The 21,983-nt window shown below is 50.4% G+C and overlaps 1 protein-coding gene across 2 annotated transcripts; it reads left to right on the top strand.

The window, feature by feature from the left end:
• The first annotated feature begins 1,239 nt into the window (after positions 1–1,239).
• FHAD1 (forkhead associated phosphopeptide binding domain 1) lies at positions 1,240–21,897 on the top strand. Of its 2 annotated transcripts, XM_079326491.1 has the most exons (28): positions 1,240–1,424; positions 1,609–1,815; positions 4,296–4,554; positions 5,988–6,067; positions 6,344–6,568; positions 6,928–7,051; positions 7,449–7,579; positions 8,278–8,343; positions 8,738–8,830; positions 9,413–9,511; positions 9,886–9,969; positions 10,310–10,462; positions 11,393–11,588; positions 11,900–11,970; positions 12,278–12,415; positions 13,195–13,302; positions 13,493–13,582; positions 13,751–13,976; positions 14,426–14,507; positions 14,864–14,979; positions 15,632–15,791; positions 16,085–16,172; positions 18,376–18,511; positions 19,309–19,430; positions 19,764–19,817; positions 20,438–20,658; positions 21,059–21,224; positions 21,485–21,701. In XM_079326491.1, exons 1-28 carry the CDS (start codon positions 1,329–1,331, stop codon positions 21,566–21,568), a joined length of 3,675 nt encoding a protein of 1,224 aa, XP_079182617.1. In that variant the 5' UTR covers positions 1,240–1,328; the 3' UTR covers positions 21,569–21,701. The 2 variants fall into 2 exon arrangements, with proteins under 2 accessions (XP_079182617.1, XP_079182616.1); XM_079326490.1 differs by lacking the exons at positions 1,240–1,424; positions 1,609–1,815; positions 4,296–4,554; positions 5,988–6,067; positions 19,764–19,817 and having other exon boundaries at positions 6,238–6,568; positions 21,485–21,897.
• The last annotated feature ends 86 nt before the right edge of the window (positions 21,898–21,983 follow it).

Genomic DNA, 21,983 nt, shown 5'->3' with positions numbered 1-21,983 from the left:
TGATTAATGGATTATATTGTAGGCCTTAGCAAAAATACAAAATGTTTAGAGTGCTTCTATATGACTGGAAGAATGGTGGGAAATAATTCTCTTGGTTCCCACAACTGCTGACTGACCTCTCCAAGAGATAAGAAAACAGTGACAAAGCAGAGCACTGGAGAAGAATCACAGAATAATTTGTTAACCCTTTATCAGAGGATGTGGAACACCAGGGTACAGACACAAGAAGAAATAAAACATATTTTACAGTGTGTAGTGCAGAAAAGTCAGACTGTAAAGAAAATGAACCGAAGAGTTGCTGAAATATCAAAAACTCACAAGAATGTCTGGATAATGTATGAAGAACATGAATATGTTTGTACCTCAGTAATGTAACAGTTTACAGATCACACTCTCCCACTTTACTTGTGCTTTTTAGCCAAAAGCCAAGGGCATCCCAGCGCTGGTTAATTTTTTTTTTTTTTTTTTATCCCTTATATCAGGAGCATTAATCCACAAACAGCAGAGTTTTATGTTGGTAAAGGAGACAGAGGAGTCCTTTTACTTTATTTAAATAGAGGGAGAGGCCATGGGGCATTCCCCTGGGATTTCTCAAATTTTTGGGGGATGCAGCCTCCTTTTATCCCAATTTCCCTCTCTCTTTCCCCATGGGCTAAGGTACTTGAGAGGCACAGACTTCCCAGAACACCTGATACCTAAGATTCCCCTCTAATATATAACCATACTTAATTCTTATGAAATTCATGGGGTTTTGTCATTGTTTCTTTCATCATTCATCATTCATCATTTTATTTATCTGCAAAACTACAGGTTTTTTGTAAAGGCAAATATAATTTTCCATTCATCAATCATTGGAATCATTCCCATAGTTTCTTTTATCTCTCAATGCTCTTTTTATCTACCAACAGATCTACAGCTTGTTTGCAAAGACAAATCCCTCTTTCCTCTCACTTACTAAACTTTTTTAAAAGAAACTTCCAGACTGCAAATCTCGTTTCTCACATTCCCACGGATGGGATCATTGTGGCCATGCAGCAAGGAGCTGTGTTGTGCTGCTGGGGCAGTTGCTTGGAAAAAGAAGGGGAAAAAAAAAACCAACTAAACAAATCAAGGAGGAAAAACCCAGCCAGGCAGGCAGCAGCGAACTCCAGCGTGGCTGAGGTTTCCAAGGCTACTGCAGCCACACTGAGCTGGGACAGAGCCACTTTTGGGATCATTTTGTACAATTTTAATGTTTGAGTGGCTCTGGTTGTGTGTTGGGGGGGTGGAAATTGCTGGCTCAGGATTTATTCGTTCGGTGCAAGTTTTGCAAGTGGGGGGGTTGGGCAATGCGAGCTTTCCTAAAGAGCTCAGAGGGTTTTTTCCAGCTGAAATCCGGCACCACGAGCATCGGGAGCCACAGAGGGGCTGACATCGTCCTGCAGGTGAGGCAGAGGCGCTGAGCATCCCAAAACGGGGGGAGGGTGGAGGGAAGAGGATGTGCTGGAGACCTCTGTGCAAAGTGTGGGGTTTAATCCCAGTTTGTGCTGGGATTGAGGGCTAGAAAAGGGGTTTGGCAAAGCAGGGATGAACCTGGAGCCGCCTCCAGCACCTTCCCTGCTGCTCCAGTCCGCAGGGGTAGCAGCTCGCCATGCAGCCCTGGAATTCTCCGCCTCGGACAAGAGCTTCATCCTCCGGGACTTCAACTCCCCGCACGGCACCTTCGTCAACAGCTGCCAGGTGCAGAACGCGGCCGTCAGGGTCAGGCCGGGGGATATCCTGAGCTTCGGCAGCGCGGGAGCGTCCTTCGAGCTGGGGCTGGAGGGGGATGGCCAGGTACGGGATACCCAGGGAAAGGTGGGTGGGGTGGCCAGGTAGGGATGGGGATGGGCAGGGAAAGGTGGGTGGGGATATTCAGGTACGGGTGGGGATGCTCAGGGAAAGGTGGGTGGGGATGCTCAGGGAAAGGTGGGGTGGGGATGCTCAGGTAAGGGTGGGGATGCTCAGGGAAATGTGGGTGGGGATTCCCAGGTAAAGATGGGGGTGCTCAGGTAGGGATGGGGATACCCAGGTAAGGGTGGGGATACTCAGGGAAAGATAAGGGTGCTCAGGTAGGGGTGGGGTTGCTCTGGGAGAGGTGGGTGGAGATGCTCAGGTTGGGATGGGAATGCTCAGATAAGGGTGAGGATGCTTAAGTAAGGGTGGGGATGCTCAGGGAAAGGTGCCTGGGGAAGGTGGGTGGGTGAGTGAGTGCTGCTGCCCAGGGAAGGCTCCAGATGCAAAAATTCACTCCCAGCTCGTCTAAGAGGTCCTGAGGAAATTTGCCAAAAGTGGGTGTCAGGAAAATGTTTATGTCCAAATAGGAGACAGAGGAGTCCTTCATTTTTATTCAAATAAAGGGAGAGAGTCTGCTGAGGCACATGCCCGTGGGGTTTTCTCTCTAGGGATTTCAGAGGGTGCAGCCTCCTTTTATCCTAAACTCCTTTTATCCTAAACTCCTTTTGTCCTCAACTCCCAGGCTTATGGTTCCCTCTTCCTTTCCCCACTGGCTGAGGCACTAGGAAGGCACAGCCTTCCCAAACCACCTGCCCCATATCCCCTCCTTGAACCTACTGTTGTGCTCCAAAGTTCAGGAGTTCAGCCTTGTGCAGACCCTTGCCTGTGTCAGGAGACAAACTCTCTGGGCTCTGCAACAAACCTGTCCAAAGTCATTAAAGCCATTAAGACCCATTTCAAAGACATTAACACCCATCCCTTCACCCATCAAATTATTTGTAGATAATTAGCACACATCTTTCCTGTCCCGGGGGAGGAGGAAATGAGAAGCTGGAGCTCCCTCTGCTGAAGAAACCCAGGCAGTTTGATAGGAAAATGGAAAAGCACAGCACAGAGGTGCATTAGCAAAGGAAGACCCGGAAAATATCCTTTCCCTCTATTTACATTTTATGTTTCCTCCCAAGCCACTTAACAAGAGAGAAGCAGAGTTTCGAACAAAACAAATGAACTGATAATCCCCAATATATTTATTATATTTTTATCATTTTGACTCGAAGAATCCAAGGTGCTGCCAGGTAAGGCTGGATGGTGCTGGAGCAGCAAGCAGTGAATTCTCCAAGGCAGGATTTGCACAGAGCTGGGTCTGCACAGTGATCAGAGCCTGCCCATGGGGAGCCTTTTCCTCACTCCAGGCTCTGTGATCCTCCTCTGGAGGGGCAGCTTTGAAGCCTGAGCCTGCTGCCTGCAGGGAGGGAACCTGGGTGTGCAGTGTCTGACAGGGAGAGGGATTGTTGCTGAGGGGTGAGGAAGCAGAGGAAGAATACAGCAACACAACTCCTTCCAAGGAGCAAGAAGAAGCAATTTATTGAAAAGCCATGGTATTTATATAAGGGAGATCATGAAAAACAAAGTAGAAAAGACTCATTGGTCAAAGAAGGCAACACCTCTTTGAAAACATGCTTTCTGCAAAATATCAGACTTGGTGGTCTACACCAGGTGTTTATGTGTGTTGTTCTTTGTTCCTTCCCTTGTTTTGTCTCTGAGAAAGTCAACAGCTTGGGAAAAATCCAGGCTGAATTTTTCCATGAGCCTCTGGACCCTTAGGGGAATGTGCTGAGCAGGAATCACATCCTGCAGTGCCCAGGCAGGGACAGGGAAAGGTTTCTGTGCAACCCTGCTGTGAGCCAGTAGCATGAGCTAAACAGAAGGTCTGGGATGTGCCCTGGGAGAGGAGAAGGTGCTGGAGGAGCAGGAGCCTGCACTGTGGTCTGGGGTCCCATTAACAGCCTGGGTTTAAGGAGCCACTCCCAGGTCAGACCCCAGGTGTTTAATGCAGCTCTTGTAACTGAGACCTTGGTGGTGGCCTGTCCCCACTGTCCTGGAAGGCTCATCAGGAGAGCAGCACAGTGTCCTCATTCCCAGTGTGACAGACCCAGCTGATGGGAAGACAGGAACCCAAGGAGAGGCTTTGGTTTGTCTGGGAGAATGGGAGAAACAATGGGATAGGAGGATGTGTGAGCCAGGAGAGCTGTGACAGGAGTGCTGCTGGATAGTGCAAATGATGTGCAGAATCAGGGCAGTCAGATGGAGAGGGGAAAGCTCAAATAGTAGAAAATCCCAATAAGCAGAAAACCTCAATAATTTTCTTTTGTTTCAGCAAAGCATCTGGATGCCTTGATTAAAATCTGAGTAATGGAAATGGGAAAAAACTAAAATTGTGCTTCTGCTGAGATCTGTGCCTGGCTTTTCCACAACATGGTGCACCAGAGCTAAAACATTTCCTAAAATCTTGCAGATAACCTGGTGTTTTCCTACCACAGGTGTCCTGTCCCCCCTTGAAACGTCGCACGGGGTGGAGCAGGCAGTTCCAGCTGGTGGCAGAGCCCAAACCCTGCACTCCTGCCTCTCCTGTGTGCCTGCCCTGGCTGCAGTGGCAGCTTCCCCCCAATTCCCTGGGCAGTGGGGTGCCCAGAGCCCCCGGGTGTGTGCCCCAGCTGCTGCTGCCCAGGCGCCCTGCGAGTGCCCGGGACGGGAGCACGGCCAGTGCCACCCCTCTGGAAACCTCTGCAGCAAGAGCAGGTACTCCACCCTGCCAAAAACAGCCTGTTGTGTCCTGGTGTCCTCACAGAGCCACTGGGTTGCAGCAGAGAAGTGACAAGTGTTGAGAAACTGGGTGTGAGGCATTGTCCCCTGGAGCTGATCAGAGCCCGTGTGTGGTGCTGGGTGGCATTTGGGGCAGGGAGGAAATGGGCTGTGACATTCCAAGGGATGCTGCCCTTGTAGAGGGACATCTCCTCTTCCTTTTTGCTCAGAAGGGCCATGACTGACTTTACCTGCCTGTTCCCAACTCCTGTTTGAGGTGGTGTTTTCTCCTCCTTTGAGGTGAAGACTCTGTTGGGGTTTTTTTTGGGATAGGATGGGGATGCTGGAGCAGCTGTCTTGAAGCTTTATTCCATCACCATTTTCAGTCTCGTTTTACAGAGCTAGGCAAGGGAATGGAACAGCTTCAGCTGCTGGCACAGCAGACCAAGTTCTCTTTGTTACAAAGTCTTTTAACAACTTTCTACCAATAGCATGATGTTAAAAGCTAACAAGTGTTTGCTCAGCCAATTAATAAATCTGCACATACATCATGCTTTGAACAATGCTTGCTTGTAGTAGCTTAAAACACTGGATAAAGCTTCATTATTAAACTTACACATTTCTACTATCTTGCTTAACATATTTTCCTGAGGCCTATCTCTCCACAGCTCACAGCCCTATTGTTTTTTGTCCTTGCATCTTCAGCATTCTTGCATTTCTCCATCCTGAGATTTGCTTTCACACAGCTTTCTGAGAGTTCTAGACCTTTTCTGTTTCCCACAAGGCACTTTAAAATAGACCTGTATCTGATGCACCTCTGGAAATAAAGTGTGTGACAGAGCAGGACAGATGTGAGGGTCTGGGTGAGCAGCACAGCTGGAGAATGTGACATTTGCCATGAATGTTGTGGCCTGGTGCACAGGGCTGTGGCTTTCCTGCTGTGGGGTTGGGATTTTTGAGCTGCCACAAGCAATAAGAGTGAGATGCCAAAGTGCAGAACTGGAAACCACAGTGAGGGCAAAGGGAGGGACACACAGCCAGGGTAGCACAAACTCCTCTTTTTGGGAACAGCCCAAAGGATGCCCAGGCTCTAATGGCAGCAAGCAGAGCTATTCCCATGTGGGAAGGCCAAAAAGCACATTTCCCTAGGGTCTGGGCAGTGCTGAAAAATAAGAGCAGTCTCTCTCTGCTGTGTCTCTGCTGCTTTGAGGCTGTTTTGGTTGCAGAGGTGAATTAACTCTCTCTTCTGTGCAGACTGTTTACACTCTAAGTGTCTTTTTTTTTATTCTCTACCAATTGTGAAGCAAACTCATGCCCTGAATAGTGGCCACTGCCTTGGAGGAGTTTTGGGACAAGGGAAAATGATGCTGCAGGGAGCATTTCTGCATTTCTGCAACCACCTCTCATGTTGATAATTTGCTTTCTTCCAGTCTCAGCCAGCTTCTCAGGCAATGGTGCAGGCAGTGTGGGGGCAGCCCCTTCCCTGGGGACTCACAAGGTGGATCTCCAGGTAATTCTGTGGAGGGAGGGAGGGAGGGAGTAAGGACCCTGTCCTGGTCCTTGGCAGAGCAGGTGAATCCTGCCAAATGTCTGTGTCCCACCAGGAGTGCCAGCAGAGGGTGGAGGCTGTCCCAAAGTGGGTGGAGGGGGACAGTGGTGGCTGCAGGGTGTGGGAAGCTGGGGACAGCAGGTTCCTTGCTGATGGCCATGAGTTGGTGGCCCTGGGCAGGTGGCCTGGAGCTCCTGTGGCTGCAGACTGACCAGTGGCACCTGAATCCACCCACAGGGTGAGAAGCTGCTGGAGAAGGAAATGGGTCACCTTTTTAGTTTGGAAGCAGAGTTAAAGGGGAAGGATGTGGTGATAAGAGAGCTGCAGGAGGAGATCACAGCCATGACAAAGAGCCTGGCCCAGGCAGCAGTGAGGAACGAGGCTGAGCTGAGCCAGAAGCTGCTCACCTTCTACCAAGAGCTGGGAGCCCAGACAGAGGAGATCAGAGCCCTGAGGGAACAGGTACTGGAGGCTTTCACAGGTACCAAGCAGGGAAAACACCTCTCAGGTACAGCTGTGCTTGTGGTGTGACACCAGGTTTGGGCAGGAGAGGTTCGTGTGTCTGAAATCAAGGGAAATGAGGGAGGGAGGTTTTTTTCCTTCTCACCCACCTTCCTTCCTGGAATCCTGGAATCCTGGAATCCTCAATGCCTCTGGCATTAGGATTTCAGCAGGAACAGCCAGAGCACATTTAAGGTGGAAATTGAGGATGCTCAGGAGCAGTCCCACCACACCAGAAGTTCCAGCTGACTCTCTCCAAAGGGGCTGTAGCAGACAGTGAATGTTCTGGTGAGGAGCTCAGGGAAATCTGTGTTTTGCAGGTCAGTGACCTGCAGAAAGGCTCAAACCAGGTTTTCAGCCAGTCCCTCCATGAGAGAGACCTGGAGATCGGGAGGCTGAGGAGAGAAAGTGAGAAGTTGAAGAGGGACCAGGCTTTGAGTGCAGGTATTGTAAACCTGGGGCTCTGGGTCAGGGCAAGAAGCAGTTTGGGACTGGCTGTGGATAAGGAGCAAGCATTGGCTAAACTGTACAGGCAACAAATCCTCCCTAGTGGCTTGTAGAAATCATCAAATTACAGACTGGTTTGGGTGGGAAGGGACCCTACAGACCACCTCATTGCACCCCCTGCCATGGCAGGGACACCTTCCACTATCCCAGGCTGCTCCAAGCCCCTGGAGCAGGGGGATAACCTGCCCTTGGACACTGCCAGGGATGGAGCAGCCACAGCTTCTCTGGGCACCCTGTGCCAGAACCTCCCCACCCTCACAGGGAAGAATTTATTCCCAATATCCCATCTTAATGTCACACCTGGGTGATCTCTGACCAGAGTTGTTTTCCTCAGGTCTGGTGAGCAACATGCAAAGGGAACTCCTGCAAAAGGAGCAGAAAATCCAGCAACTCCAGCAAGAGACTGAAAAACTGAATAAGGAGAACCAAGAGAAGGACAATCAGCTGGCCATGGTTTCAGCCAAGGTTGGCAGCACTAATGAGGGACTCAGTAATTTATGATCCCCTGTCTGACATGGGGATTAAGGTGGGAAGCAGCTGAGAAGGGTTGTGCTTCTCTCTGGTGAGGATGGTAGCAGTTGTATGGCAGGGATATGGTGGTGATGGTCCATGTCTGGATGTGCCATGATGCCATGGGTCAGGGTCTCCCTCCCCAGCTGCATCTCCCTCCTTGCTCTGCATCAGGTACTGTGTGTCCTGGACTCCTGTGAGCTGTTTGTACACACAAAATATTCCTGCCAAGATTCTCCTGAGGAGCCATGGAAACCCTGACACTGTGCCATGGGGCTCCCTGTGCCCAGCCTGGATTTGTCCTTAAAGAAAGTGGCTTTTGCAGCAGTTTGTTCCTCTGTGGGTGCAGCTCCTCCTCGACAAGCAGAACTTGGAGCATGATAAGGGAGAGGCTGTGTTTGCTGAAATGTGCAAAGAGATCACAAGGATTGTCTGAGAAGCCAATAATTGCTTGGAAATTACCTGTAAGATCCCAGCCATTACCCCAGCACCACCAAGGCCACCATTAAACCCTGTCCCAAGTGTATTTTAAATCCCTACAGAGATGGCAACACATCCCCTGCCCTGGCAGCCTGTGTCTGTGTCCCATTCACAGCAGGAGTGATGGCATCTCTGCCCTGTTGGTTATTTTCCTTGGTTGCCATTCCTTCTAGTGCTCAAGAATTAAAGAAGAAGCAAAGCATGAACTCAGAGAGCAAGAACTGATCTCCTGCAGAAATGTGAGTCAAAAGTCATTTGGGGTTAGCAGTGACTGCAGGAACACAGGGAATAATTAACTGGGCATTGTGAGGGAGCTGTTTGGAGCTCAGCTCCTGTCCTGAAAGGCACATGATGGGCACAAGACCTGGGCAAGTGTAAACTCTGCTGGATCTGTAACACTGGTTTGGGTGTGGAGGGGAGGGTGGGGGAGAGGGGGCTTGGGGGGATGTGATCAGAAATCAGTTTGAATTCCACTAGTGAGCTGGTATAACCACAGTAAATACAGATTAGAAGAGAACTCCAGGGTAAACACAGGGAGTTTGATGGAAAGAACAGTGGAGATCATGGAGGTGATCCAGAGGGGCAATGCCCAGCTGCCCCAGTGAGACCCCTGCCCTCGCTGGGCTCTTGCAGAGCATCAAGGAACTGGAACAGGACCTGGAGGGGCTGCAGAGGGAGATCTGGAAGCAGGAAAGTGTCCAAAAGCAACTGGCTGAGAAAGCCAAGGTACCTTTGGCAGCAGGGGACACACAGGGGGCAGGTCCAGGGGGGTGGGATGGGGACCAGCAATCCCTGGGAGCACAGGCTGGATGGGCAGGGCATCCAGCTGTCCTGAGCTCTACCATGGAGCCTGATGGAGGAAGAAAAATAGATGGCAGAGTGCCCTGTGTGGGTGTTGGGTGGGAAAGTCAAGGATGGACACAACCCCAGGGGCAAAATTCAGACAGAAAGTGCTGTGAAGGGTCAGTGCTGCAACCCCAGTCCCTGCAGCAGGATTGCTGCAGGATCTATTCTATTCTATTCTATTCTATTCTATTCTATTCTATTCTATTCTATTCTATTTCTATTTCTATTTCTATTTCTATTTCTATGCTATTTCTATTTCTATTTCTATTCATATTCTATTCTATTCCACTCCATTCCATTCCATTTCATTCCCAAATTACATATATATATATATTAATATATAATTATATCCCTATATCTCTGTCTCCTGGTATTCCAGAGGCACATTTGGACTTGTCTGATGGGAACAGTGGTTGAAATGGTTTTGGATGTCACTCTGAGGTGCCAAAGCTCTCTTTGCAGGCAGAGGAGGAGCTGAAGGCAGCCTGGTCCCAGCAGCTGCAGGAGATGGAGCACAGGGAGCTCCTGCTGAGATCTGATGTGCAGAGAGTTGGGGAGCAGGTAGGGAATGGCAGGAATGCCCAGGGAGTGTGGGCAGCACAGGGGAGCAGCTTCCCATGGGGAAGGATGTGCTGTGGAAACAAACCCAGCAACCTGAGCACCAAACCCTGGCACGGGACTTATCCTGTCAGTGGGTGAAGTATAAAAGGCTTATCCACAGAATTTGTGTGGGCAGCAGAATACAGAGAAGGAATCTCTGATCTTAGCTGTGCTGTCTGGAGCCAGAGTGACCCCCCCAGTGCCTGGGTGCTGCTGCCCTGGGCAGGGACAACCCTTTGCAGATAACATGGTGCTAGATATGGATCAGCAGTGATCAGCAGAGCAGCTGTCAGTGATTGCTGGTGTTTGTTCCCATGTGTTGATCCCTGCTGCAGCTGGAGTCCTTCAAGAGCCAAGTGGTGCAAGCCTGCTCTCCATCAGCATCTGGCAGCACAGGAGAACCTGTGGCAGAGCAGCAGGTGAGTTTGGAGACACCCAGAGATGTTCAGAGCCTGCAGAGCCCCGAGGGGCTGCAGGCAGCTGCTGCAGAATGGCCGTGGTGCCTGCTCCAGATGGGACTGTGACTGCCCCAGGTTAATGGCCCTGCTCCTTGACGTGAAGGGGACACAGCCCTTTTGTCCTTTTTTGCCTCCCAAAGTCCTTTTTGCCTCCCAAAGCTCGGAGGGGTCAGTGCTGTGCAGCAGGGACAAGCCCAGGGGTCAGATGTGGCTGCAGCAACCCCAGCTGCTGCTCTGAGATGATCCCTGGCTCCTCAGCTGGAAAACAGCCTCATCCTCCTTCTCCACTCACTTTTGCCAGGTGATAGAGAAGATCAGGCAGATCTCTGAAGAGAACCAACAGAGCCAGGAGAGAGAGAAGAGTCTGCAGCAGGAATTAAGCTCCAGGCTGGCAAAGGAGAGGGAGGTGTCTGCAAACATCGAGGTGTTCAGGAACTCCCTGCAGGAGCTCCAGGTCAGCCCTCTCAGTGCTGAGGAGCAAATGGCAGCTGGGAGAGGGACACAGGGTGTTCTGTTGGCCTGAGGAAAAGTCAGAGTGAAGATATAACCATGAAACAAAGCATCATCCCTGGGTGTTCATGTGGCTGCTCCCAGGAGTTTGTCACAGATTTTCCATAAAGCCCATCCTGTCCTGTTGGGTAATGAGAGTTTTGGACATTCTGTGCTGACAGGCACTGGCCTTTAAAGCACTGCTTTTTGACCTGGAAGCCATGGAGAAGGCTTCCAAAATTGAATGATAGAACTGGGATCACGGGTGTGTAGTTTAAATAGGAGTGTGTGGTATCACATGGTGGAAAACTTAAATTTAAGGTTTTAGAATGTAGCAATATATAAACAGCAAGATGGAAGTTTTAGGGTGAAGGTTTTTGTCTTTCTTCTTCGTGGGTCTAAGTGTTTTTTTGTAATTGGATAAAAAACCTGCATTGCAGACCACAGGTTGTTACTTAGAAGTAAAACAATTTAGGTAACATTTCTTAATTGAACCACTTGACCTTAAAATGCCCTGTAAAAAAACAAAAACAAACAAAAAAAAAAAAAAAAAAAAAAAAAACAACACCAAACAAACAAACAAAAAAAAAACCCACATCTCCATTTTTAAGTTGTTAGTTAGAAGTACTGTAAAACTCACTGTAACATAAATAAGAATTAACAAACATCTGAGTCCAAACAAGAAATACCATCTCTCAAACATTTTATCTCAACTCTAGCATAAAAAAATATTTTAAAAAATAAAACACAATACAGTTCCACTCCCTGCCATGGACAGAGACACCTTCCACTGGATGAGGTTGCTCCAAGCCCCATCCATCAGAAATGTCATTTGCCAGTCTCTGAAGGTCAGTGACACTGGACACTTGTTCCCCACTGGTTCCATCTGTTCCAGATGTGCCTGAGGAGCCCCTGCAGCAGCTCCAGCCTGCAAGAACAGCTGGGGCAGCTGGATATGCTGTGCCTGGATCCCCCCATCTCAGCCATCAGGGCAGCAGTGGTGGACATGGCTCGTGGTGTCCTGTCCTGGCTGGAGGGTGCAGAGCAGCTCCTGGACACAGCAGGGATGGACCTGAACACCTCTGGCAAAGGTCTGTGTGCTGCTGGGCATCCCTGGCAATGTGGGCTGTCCTGGAAAGCCAGATGTAAAGGAGAAAGTCCAGCATGAGCCCCTCCTTGGGGAGAAAATCACAAAATCAGGGGGATTTTAAGGCTGGGAAATACCTCCAAGGCCACAGAGTGCAGCCATGAAAGCAGCACTGTTCCCAGGTGATGGGATCCCACTTCCAGGAGTGGGGGCCTATTCCAATGCCTGACCATCCTTCCCACAGAGAAGTTTTCCAGATATCCATGACATGGGGTATGAGCACCCCACACACTGAGGCTCCACTGACTTTTGCAGGGCTGTTGGCTGCTCTCAGGAGCTTCTCAGAAAGGATCCAGGAGATGGCACAGAGGAATCAGATGTTGCAGGTACAGAAATATTTGTGCACATAAACGAGGTGGATTTGGACTCTTTCTGTGGGTAAATATGATGGCAGTCCCAAGCCAGCCAGTGGCACCTGGACTGGGGATGTGCAGCAGCTGAGAACCCTGAGCCTACAGAAAATGTGAGGTGAGGGACACAGAGCCCACAGTCAGTGTGTCCACATCCCTAATGCAGCAAGCATGGAGAGGAGATCTCTTTTGTGAATTTTATTGTGAGTGAATGAACACAGGAGGTTTATTTCTTGCCCTGCTGCTGACACATTTCCTTTAATACCTCCGTGTCTCCCTGTAGGAGCAATTAGAGAAGCTCCAGGAGCTGCAGGAAGAGCTGCTGCAGGAGCACACAAAGGAGCTGGAAGAAAAACATGAGCAAGACTTAGAGATAAAAATCCAGCAAATTATCCAGGAAAAGGACAAGGAGAGCAGGCAGGTACAGTGACATGGGTGGTGTTTCAGGAAAGGAATGTTATGCAGGAAAAATGGATATCTGTAAGTGTTGGATAACAAGAGGAACATCTAGCTTTGAACTTAGTGCAATCCCAAGGGACCAGATATCCTCCCATATGGATCCAGGTGATGTAAACTCCCAAAAGTTCCCATGGTGGAACTGGGGAACACCTGCAGGTAACATCAGGGCACAGCTGCCAGTCAGTCACTGGGAGAGAGGGGAGGGCAAGGAGCATCATGATCCATGAGCTTAGAGAAACATTGCATTGCTTCCTCTCAAGCCTTCTCTCCATCCCTCCCTCCCCATGCTGGGGGCCCTTTTTGGCTGGAAAAGGGGATCCCTGTGGAGCAGGGGGGCAGCAGCTCCCCCCAGCCCCTCACCAGGCTCTGGGGTGGGATGCACAGTCAGGGTGTGAATGGGTGTGTTGTGGTCATGGTGGCCTTGCAGGACAATTTCCAGTCTGCTCCTGTGTCTGCCACCTTGGGAATGGGCACCCAGGTGGTTTGCTGGTGTTCAGTTTTCTAAGGATTCAGGCAGGAAGCAGCCAAGCAATTCCTACCCAGTCTCTCAGCTGTACTTTCCCCCAGATGCTCCCACCCTCTCTTTCACTGAGTTACCTCATGAAAGAGGAATGAAAGCTGGGTTCCCTGCCTTTTCTCCCACACCTGCCTCTGCTCCAGAGCAATGACCCTCCCTGATGCTTTCCTGCTTGGAGCTGAGTCATTTTTCCTGAGGTGAATCTGTGGGCTGTTGATTCACAGATTCTGGAGAGAGCTGTCAGCGAGGAGAAGGACAGGTGCAAGAAATCTGTGGAGGAAGAACAGAAGAAGATCCAAGAGCTGGAGAGCCACCTAAGAAGCATGGCTGAGGTGAGCTTGGCAGGTGAAGAGTAGCTGACTCTTGGAATGAAGAAAAGGGAAAGTGCTGTAGTCTGATGCTCCAGGGGCTCAAATCAGTGGATGAAAGGTTTCCCCACACCCCCAAATACACAGAGAGCAGGTCTTCAGAAAGAAAGGTGGATTCCTGGCTATCCTAATTACTGCTAATTTCCTCTGGTAGGCAACAGCTAAGAAGGCAGAGGAGCAGGAACTGACAGAGGGAAAGCTGAGAGAAGCTTTGCATGAGCTGAAGAAAATCACTGCACAAGAGGTACTGACCTGTGCAGGGGGAGGATGCAGGGCTGGAGAAGAAGCTTGCCCCATCCCTGAAATCCTTCCCTTCACTCTGGTGACCACCATCCAGGAGAGATGATGTTGATGGTGACCCCAAAAGAAACCCCCAGCACTTCCAACCAAACTCCCATGTCTCATTTCCCAGGCAGTGTTACAGCAGCAGGTGCTTCAGCAGGACCAGCAGCTCAGGGCTGTGCAAGAGGAAAATGAGCTACAGAGGCACAAACTGCAAGAAGAAGTAGCAGGATATAGGGAGCAAAGCAAGCAGCATTCCCTGACCATCCTGGCTTTAGAGGACAGGCTGCTGGAGGCCACTCAGCAGCAGAAGGTGCTGGAGGAGGAAAAGGCAGCACTTGTGGAAAGAATGGAAGGTAGGTAAGGGTTGTATGGGAGCAGGGACCAGCTGGATTAACATGAAATGTGTGTGGAGATGGAGCAGTGAATTTGCTGCTATAGAAAACACTGGGAAGATGTTGGAGGAAGGTTTTTCCAAGCTCTGTGAGACCCTGCAGAAGCCATTTCATTGTTTGGTGGTTTTGGAGAGCAGACATGTTTGCCACTGGATAAGGGCTCTTTGCCCTCTAAAATGACAAGACTGGGGTGCTTTGGGCTGCCCCAAGGCAGATGCAATCCCAAGCAAGGCTGGATGTCAAGAATTGTCTGGCTGGCCTTGGAACTGGGCTCTCAGGGACATGGATGTCACAGAGACAGTCCTCAGCCCTGAGAGCTGCCACAGGAAAGAAATTATTTGTGTAGCAGAAGCAACAAGCATATAGGTGTTACAGAGGAGTAATTGGCCTTTTTTTTGTGTGTGCTGTAGGATTTCAGTGTGAAGCCTACAGGTCAGCATCAGGAGCTTGGCTGGAGATTTGTCCTGCCATAGAGTCTCATGTTTGTGTCAGGTGAGCAGCACTGGCTGATGGGGATCAGAGAAGCTTGGAGAAGGATAGAGATCACTCCTTGAGACAGCCTAAGGAAATCCAACATCACTTGCCCCAAGACCTTTCTAGCCTGAGATAGGACTCAAGCCCCTCTGCTGGGCTGATCCTAAGGGCATAGAGCAAAAGGGATGGCAAACGAGGATCTGCCATCCCATATGGATGGCTCCAGGTAAGAGCAAGTGTTGTGGCCAATCCCACACCCCAGGGTGACCCCAGGGGACCAAAAGAAGGCAAAAAGGGATTGTGTATTAACCAGGAATGCAGCACAGGGAGATGTGCATGGCAATGGCTGTGAGATCTGCACTGATCTTTCCCAGAAAACTGCAGGAGGGGCTGGCAGTGGCACAGGGCACTCTCCTGGAGAAGAAGGCAATCATCAGCAGGCTCACCAGGGAGCTGTCAGAAACCAGAGCCAGGATGTCAGACATGAGAGGTGGGTGATGTGCACTGTGCCATGGTCCCCATCCTCCTCCAAACAGTCATGGTGAAGTGGGAGCACACACATCCCAGGAAATTGATGTCACCATTCTCAGGCAATGCTTTGTCCTGCTGGGGGCAAAACAGGCAGTCTGCTCCTTTTGGGAACATGAATTTCTCCCCATCCTTAGCTAAGTAATAGTGACAATGAGAGAACAGAGTAATCAGGGTAGACAAAAAGGTAGACTGATAGAAAAAACTGAGCTCAAAATCACACTGGTGAACTTCTTGGAGCTGAAGATGTTCCAAGGCAGTGAACTGGGAGAGCTGGGATTCCTGCAGGACATGTGAACATGGGAACAGAGCCCATGGGGGATGTGTGGAGGCAAAAGATGCAAGCCAGAAAATGCTGGTGACCTGTCCTCTTTCAAGCTGAAGGAAAACTGCCACAGCAAGGAATTACCCTGGCTCATACCTCCACAAAGATACTGGGATTTAGTGAAGCAGGATGTCTTGTTGGCATGGCCCTGGATCTGAGGCAGAGCAGGGCAGGGCAGGGCTCAGCAGGGATGAGCCCATTGTTGCTTCCATGAGGGTGCACCAGCTGCAGATCTCCCAGGACTGGGTGATGAGTCAGCCAGCATCCCACGGGACTGTTCTGTGCTTAGGGGAGCTGAGTGAAGAGCAGAAGGTGGAGCTGGAGCACAGCCAGAGGCAGCTGAAACACCAGGAGTGGGAAGTGAACCAGCTCAGAGAGAAGCTATCCGAGATGTCCAGCCTTGTGGAGGAGAAAGATCAGGCCCTGAAAGCAGCAGCTAAAGAGTTAAGGTACACCCTGACAACACCCAAGGCTTCAAGGATGCCACTCTGTCTGTCCCCAGCAGCTGATGGTGTTCAGGGTTTGTGTGAGAGTACCAGGATGGAGCTCAGCTCTGAATCCATGACAAAGGAACTGGGAGTTTAGTGCAGCTCATGCCAGTAGATGTGTAACTCAGGCATTGTATCCAAGCAAGTTCCCACCCACACCGTGGTAGTCATCAGTGGGTGCCCAGGGTCTGCTCTCCACAAGCTGTTTGGGTCACCTTCATCCATCACCCACAGCATCCTGTCTCTGCACACAGCCGAGCCCAAAGGCGCTGCCTGCTGCTGAGGGATGCTTCCCAGCAAACCCTGGAGAGCCCAGAGGATGCTCCCAGGACACCAGTGCAGGTGGGTAAAGCCTCCCAGGGGTGAGTCCTGATGGGGAGCAGTGAGTGTGGGTTTGGCAGGAGCAGCCATGGCAGGCAGGGTTTGTTGGCATCACGGTGAGAGCCAAGGCTGGAGCTGCCTGGGGATGGGATTGTGAGCACCCTTCCCAAGCTGTGATCCAGCAGCCAGGCCCCCAGCAGGCTGGTTAATGAGCTGATGTTTGCACTGCACTTTGGAACTGAGTGTTGTGAGTGCTAATGGCTGTGTTAATTGCCAATTAGAGGGAATAGCGACGTGCAAGCATTCCTTCCTTTTCCCAGCTTGCCGAGCTTTGTGCAGGTAATGCAGAACCAGTTCTAGGCTTGGATGTGCAGAAGTTGGGGCAGCTTGTTGCAAAGCACAGGAAGAAACCCTTCTCATTCTCCTGTGCCAAATCCCTATTTGATTTCCCCGAGGCTGGAAAAGGGAAGAACTCACAGGTGGTGGCGGCAGCAGATGGAGGGACTGTTGGAATTGTACATTCTGTACAGGGAGGTGGCAGCCAGCAGCGTGCCAGGAGCCCGGCTGGCTGCGGGGGCCGGGCACTGACTCACAGCCAGATGATGGGTGGGCAGGAGGCACTGCCCATCCTGTGCCACACTGGGATGGGGAGGGGAGATCCCAGCACTGGGGGTGACACTCAAACCACCCTGGTTTGAAGGACAGGTGTCTGCCAATAAAGGCAGAAGCTTCTCTTTGAAATGGTAAATGTAAACCCCCTCCCTCCAAATTATTGTAATTTTGAAATTAAGGGGATCTCAGGCAAAGATAGGGGAATTAGGAATAACAGTTCTTTACTAGGAAAATTAAAATAAAAATACATTATTACAAAGAACAATCCCAAACACTGCCAGAGTCAGAATCCAAGCTGACACCCGTCAGTCAGTCAGGGTGGTGGCAGCAGTCCCATTCCATGGTGGCTGCATCCTCCTGCAGTGGCAGATGTGGTTCAGCTGGAGCAGTGCTCCTGGAGAAGGTGCAGTTTCCTCTGAAGCTCCAGGGATGATGTGGAAGGGTCTGGCTTTCCTCTGGAATCCAGTGGAAAGAAGGTGCCTTGGTGTCCAAAATGTCAGTTTTTATCTGGGTAGGAAAGGCTTGGCTCCTCCCCTGGCTGGAGCATCTCCCAGTGGGATGATGGAATTTTATCAGTCTTGCACTGGGACTCACTGGCCATTAACAGGAGATATCTCCTGGAGGGAGGATGGCCTGTGGGAAGATAAAGATGATTGCCCAGCTGGTTTAAAGATGGCCCATTAGCAGATAATATGTGCCGGGAGATAAAGATCACTGCCACACCTGGTTTCTAACAATGACCCATTAACAGGAGATATCTCCCACAGTGATAAGAATCGCTGCCACACCCAGTTTTTAACAATGGCCCATTAACAGGTGATACCTCCTGGATGAAGGGTGAGTCATGGGAAAGATAAAGATTATTGCCCCAGCTGGTTTAAAGATGGCCCATTAGCAGATAATGTGTGCCAGGAGATCAGGGTCACTGCCCCACTCAGCTGCAGCAGATGGGGACAGAATGCACATTGCTGGCCACATCACCCAATACAGGTGGGCAGGAGGCACTGCCTGTCCTGTTCCATACTGGTATGGGGATGGGAGATCCCAGTGCTGGGGGTGCCCTTTGGGAGCAGGATGGGCAGGGATGTGGGGGAACAGCCGCCAGACAGGAGCTGGGGTCTGCAGACATCACAGGGCACAGCCCTGTGGCCCAAGCCCCATCACAGATTTTTGGGTTTGTCATATTGAGGAGTCTGGATGGGGCTGGGAGAGGCAGTGCACACACAGAGGATGATGTCCAAGTTTGTGTAGCGACACAGTCTCTGAAGTGCATTGGTGTTTTTGTGTAGGTGGCAAATGCTCTGTGGTGGTGCAAAGGACAAGGGGAAATTGCCAGCATGGCTGTTCAGAGCTATGCACCATCCCGCTCCTTGCTCTCCAGAGCATCTGCAGGGTTCATATCATGACCATGGCACAGCAGAGCAGGAAAGAGGTCTCTGACAAGTCTCTTATACCCCACCAAGTCCATGGGGATGCTCCCCAGGCTTTTCTCTTGTGCCAAGTGCCCAGTGCCTGGCAGCAAGGCTGTGTTTACATTGAGTTTCACTATTTTGTTTTTTTTTACATTGATTACATTGAGCTTCAGACTGGGCAAGAGCCTGTCTTCTTCCAGGAGCCACCACCAGACTTGGCTGAGCTTGGTGCGCGATGCCGAGGCCTGAGGCATGAGGAAACCATCCAGCACCAAAAAGAAGGTTTGGCTGAGCTCCGGGAGAGAGTGAAGGTGCTGGAGAAGAGACACTGCTCAGGTCAGCAGGGCTCTCCTGGAATTATGGAATGGTTTGGGTTGGAAGAGACTTTAAAGACTTTTCCACCCCTGCCATGGGACACCTGCCATTATCCCAGGCTGCTCCCAGTCCCATCCAGCCTGGCCTTGGGCACTTCCAGGGATGAAACAGCCACAGCTGCTCTGGGCACCCTGTGCCAGGGTCTCCCCACCTGCTGTCTATAGGCAAGCCTTGTGTCCTGAAGCTGTTTTATTCATATTACAAAACATTATATTTATTTTTCTGCTGTGCATCTTATAACAACCAATCAACACTTTTACTATTACTTATAGCTTATCTTAACTACTAACATTGCCATATTCATGTTAATATTTTCTAATCACTAAAAGTTACCATTTAAGCTAAAAGCTGTTTTTCAGGTTTTTTTACAGGGGAAAATTCTGAGATTTTTCTTTTACGTGCAACATTGCTTTTCTTGTTTGTCTGTGAAAATCTTTTTGCTTGGTAAAAACATATTTTGTTTCAGATGGATTTATCTTTTTCTCAGAGTTATAAAAGTCCTCTCCAATTTACTTGCTCTTTGCCTTCTTAGTTAGCCAGTAAAACTGACTCAGCAATTCTTTTCTTCCACATCAAAACTTGCTATCATTTTTATTCATTTTTTTTTTATTCTACATTCAAACATCTTTTTGTTATAGATACATATTTGTGAGACCTTCCTGTCAAATCCTTATCCTTCCCAACAGCTGGGAAAGCTGGGCAGCCTCAAAATTGTGTGGAGAGTGGAACAATTTGGCATCTGCTTTTTCTGCATCCAGGTGCTGTGAAGAGCAATTCAGTGCCACTGGTGGTCCAAATGAAAGACTCACCAGAGAAAATAGTCCAGCAAAGAGGTCTTGAGCTGGAACCTGCGATGGGAGAAAAACTGAGGGCTGGCAAGGCAGGGAGGCAATGTGAGGTTTGTAGTGCCTGGGACTTTGTTTGGAAAGTCCACCCTGGGAAGGGGAGAAATGGGTTTTCAGAGGTGCTACATCAGAAATCAGGGTGGGAGGTGCAGCCTGGTGGATGCAGGCAGTGCTCCTGCAGAGGGGGCAGCTCCATCAGGACCAGCACACTGCCTGCTGTAGCACCAGGGATGCCATGGGCTGGGCAGGGTGGGAGGCTTGGGGCCACACTGGGGTGGGGTTTTCATGAGGTGAAAGGCAGGCTCAAGGCCACTTGACCCAAAACCAGGCCCAGAGTGGGCTCCATGGGTCTTTCCCTGTCTGTGCAGGTTCCTAATGGGGGCTCCTTTGGGATCACCAACAGCACACTGGAAATGGCTGAGGTGAGAGACTTGGCTGAGCAGATGGTACATCAGGGATAGGTGTGGTAAACCATGTGTAAAGTGTGTGTACATGCCCATTGTGTGTAGAGCTCAGATGTTTTTGAGCACATTTCAGAGGTGTCACATCAGGATGCTGCAGGAATGTTGAACTGCTCTGTGGTCCAGTTGAAGACATCCCTGTCCATGGCAGGGGGTTTGGTTTGATGACCTTTAAATTCCCTTTCCAAACTAAACTATTCTATGATTCTATGACCCAGAGTCCACTGTGTGTCTGCCAGGACATCCTAGGACCCCAGAACATGCCATGGTGCATCAGGGAGCCTGGGAAATAATGTAGGGAGCTGTCAGGGAAGGGGTCCATGGGTAACACAGCTGGTGGGTTGGGTAAGGGGGTCTCTCCCCTCCAAAAAAGGCAGGGAAGCACTCAGCAGGGAAAACAGTCATCTTAGTAAAGGAAGCAATCCAATCCCAGTGAGCTGTGCAGCTGGGAATAGAATACAAACCTACTTTCCTTGGGACACTTTCATCTCCTCAGGAAAGCAGACAGAGAGCAGATGGCTGAGCAGTGTGATGGAATGCAGCAGACCTGGTAAATAATGCATTCCCTCTTCTTCCCACAGTACCTTGATGTAATTGGTGCTCTGGGAAGCCTGGTGGAGATGAAGGAGCTGTCAGGAATGCAGCCTCTGCAGCACCTTGCTCAGGAGAGAGGGGCAGAAGTGGGACTGCAGAGACAGAACACCCTGGAGCTGTTGTACAAAAAGATCAGAAACCTCCAGGTTTGCCTGGAAAAAAAAGAAGAAAGGCTGAAAGACTATGAGGGAAGTGTGGAGCAGCTCAGGTATGGAAAGTCAGGGATGTGAACAAGACCTGGGAATTGGATGCCAAGTGACAGGGAGCTTGGGGCAAGGAGTGATGTGACACTGCTGAGTCCTGTGTCTGTCTGGGACCAGTCTGTGTCTGTGACCATGGTACAAATGTCAAGAGGAGTGGGGAAAGGCACTCCCAGTTTTCTGCAGTGGTACCTGCTGCAGCCTCACTTGTTTGAGCAATGTCAGTGCTGGGAAAGCCTTGACAAGTTCTCTTGTCTTGGGTAGTTGGAGCCTGGGAATGCAGCAGGATCAGCTGGGGCAGAGGGTCGGTGCCAGCAGGACCAAGGGAGGTATGGGAGAGCACAGCTGAGGATCAGGGGCTGATAAGGACAAAAGACCAACAGAATCCACCTCTCCTGTCCTGCACAGGCAGAGCCAAGCTTCCCTGAGAAGGTGCCAGGAGGAGATGTCCAGGCTGGAGGATGAAGCCCACAGGGAGGCAGAGGAGAAGGCTCTGCTGCGAGAGGCTCTGGAGAGGATGCAGCTCCAGCAGGACCAGGAGAAGAGGCTGCAGCAAGTGGCCAAAAGGCACAAGGTGAGAAGGCAACACCCAACTCCTGCTCCTTATACAACAGCCAGCTCCACCTGGAGCCAGCTCCATGCACAGAGTGGTCAGTCAGACCATCCCAGGAGGCTGAAGGCTCTGTGCCCCCAACACTCATCTGCAGCATCTCTTGATGAAGTGGGAGGAGGTGCAGACACCTGTACCATGAGTTTGTGCCATGTATGAGGGCAAGGGAGAAGAGCAGGTTATGCTGAGCTCTCATTGCTGTGTCTGTTGTCTCTGTTCTGCAGCCTGGAGCCACAAAGCCTCTCTGCTCAGGCAAGCTGAAGGCCAAGAAGTGTGTGGCAAATGCTGTCAAACCAGGGAGCTCGTAGGAGCAGCAGCACAGGAACCTTCAGTGGTGATGGCCTGCAGTGGAACAGGCCATTGCTGTGCACTCTGTGAGGGTGGAGGTGCTGTGAGGTGTGGGTGCATTTTGAGGAGCTCCAGTTTATCTCCTGGATTCACTGGTGTGACTGTACAATGTGCCATAGAGCGTGGTGGGATTTATGGCAGTGGAAAAGGTGGTGAGTACACAGTCCAGTGTACATGTGTGTGTATTTGTGTGTGTGAGCACAGCCCAGTGTGTGTGAAGGCACTTGTGCCCTGTCCTTGCTGAAATGGCCTCAAGCACCTGAAGCCAACGTGGATTGAAATATTCCTTTCAACTCCTGTGTCCTCCAGTCTCCATCGTGTCTTGGGGAAACTGGAACATAAGGCACGATGTAGTATGGAACTCTGGAATTCCTG

This window comes from Erithacus rubecula (assembly GCF_903797595.1).
Source record: "Erithacus rubecula genome assembly, chromosome: 24".
NCBI classification, from domain to species: Eukaryota; Metazoa; Chordata; class Aves; order Passeriformes; family Muscicapidae; genus Erithacus; species Erithacus rubecula.
This window is presented reverse-complemented; position numbering and strand designations above follow the sequence as displayed.

Excerpts from the sequence above, each read along its gene's own strand:
- FHAD1 (XM_079326491.1), top strand. The coding sequence starts at position 1,329 with ATGCGAGCTTTCCTAAAGAGCTCAGAGGGTTTTTTCCAGCTGAAATCC. Across the intron at positions 13,583-13,750 it reads AGAAAATCACTGCACAAGAG|GCAGTGTTACAGCAGCAGGT; the intron begins GTACTGACCTGT and ends CTCATTTCCCAG. Across the intron at positions 21,225-21,484 it reads AAGTGGCCAAAAGGCACAAG|CCTGGAGCCACAAAGCCTCT; the intron begins GTGAGAAGGCAA and ends TCTGTTCTGCAG.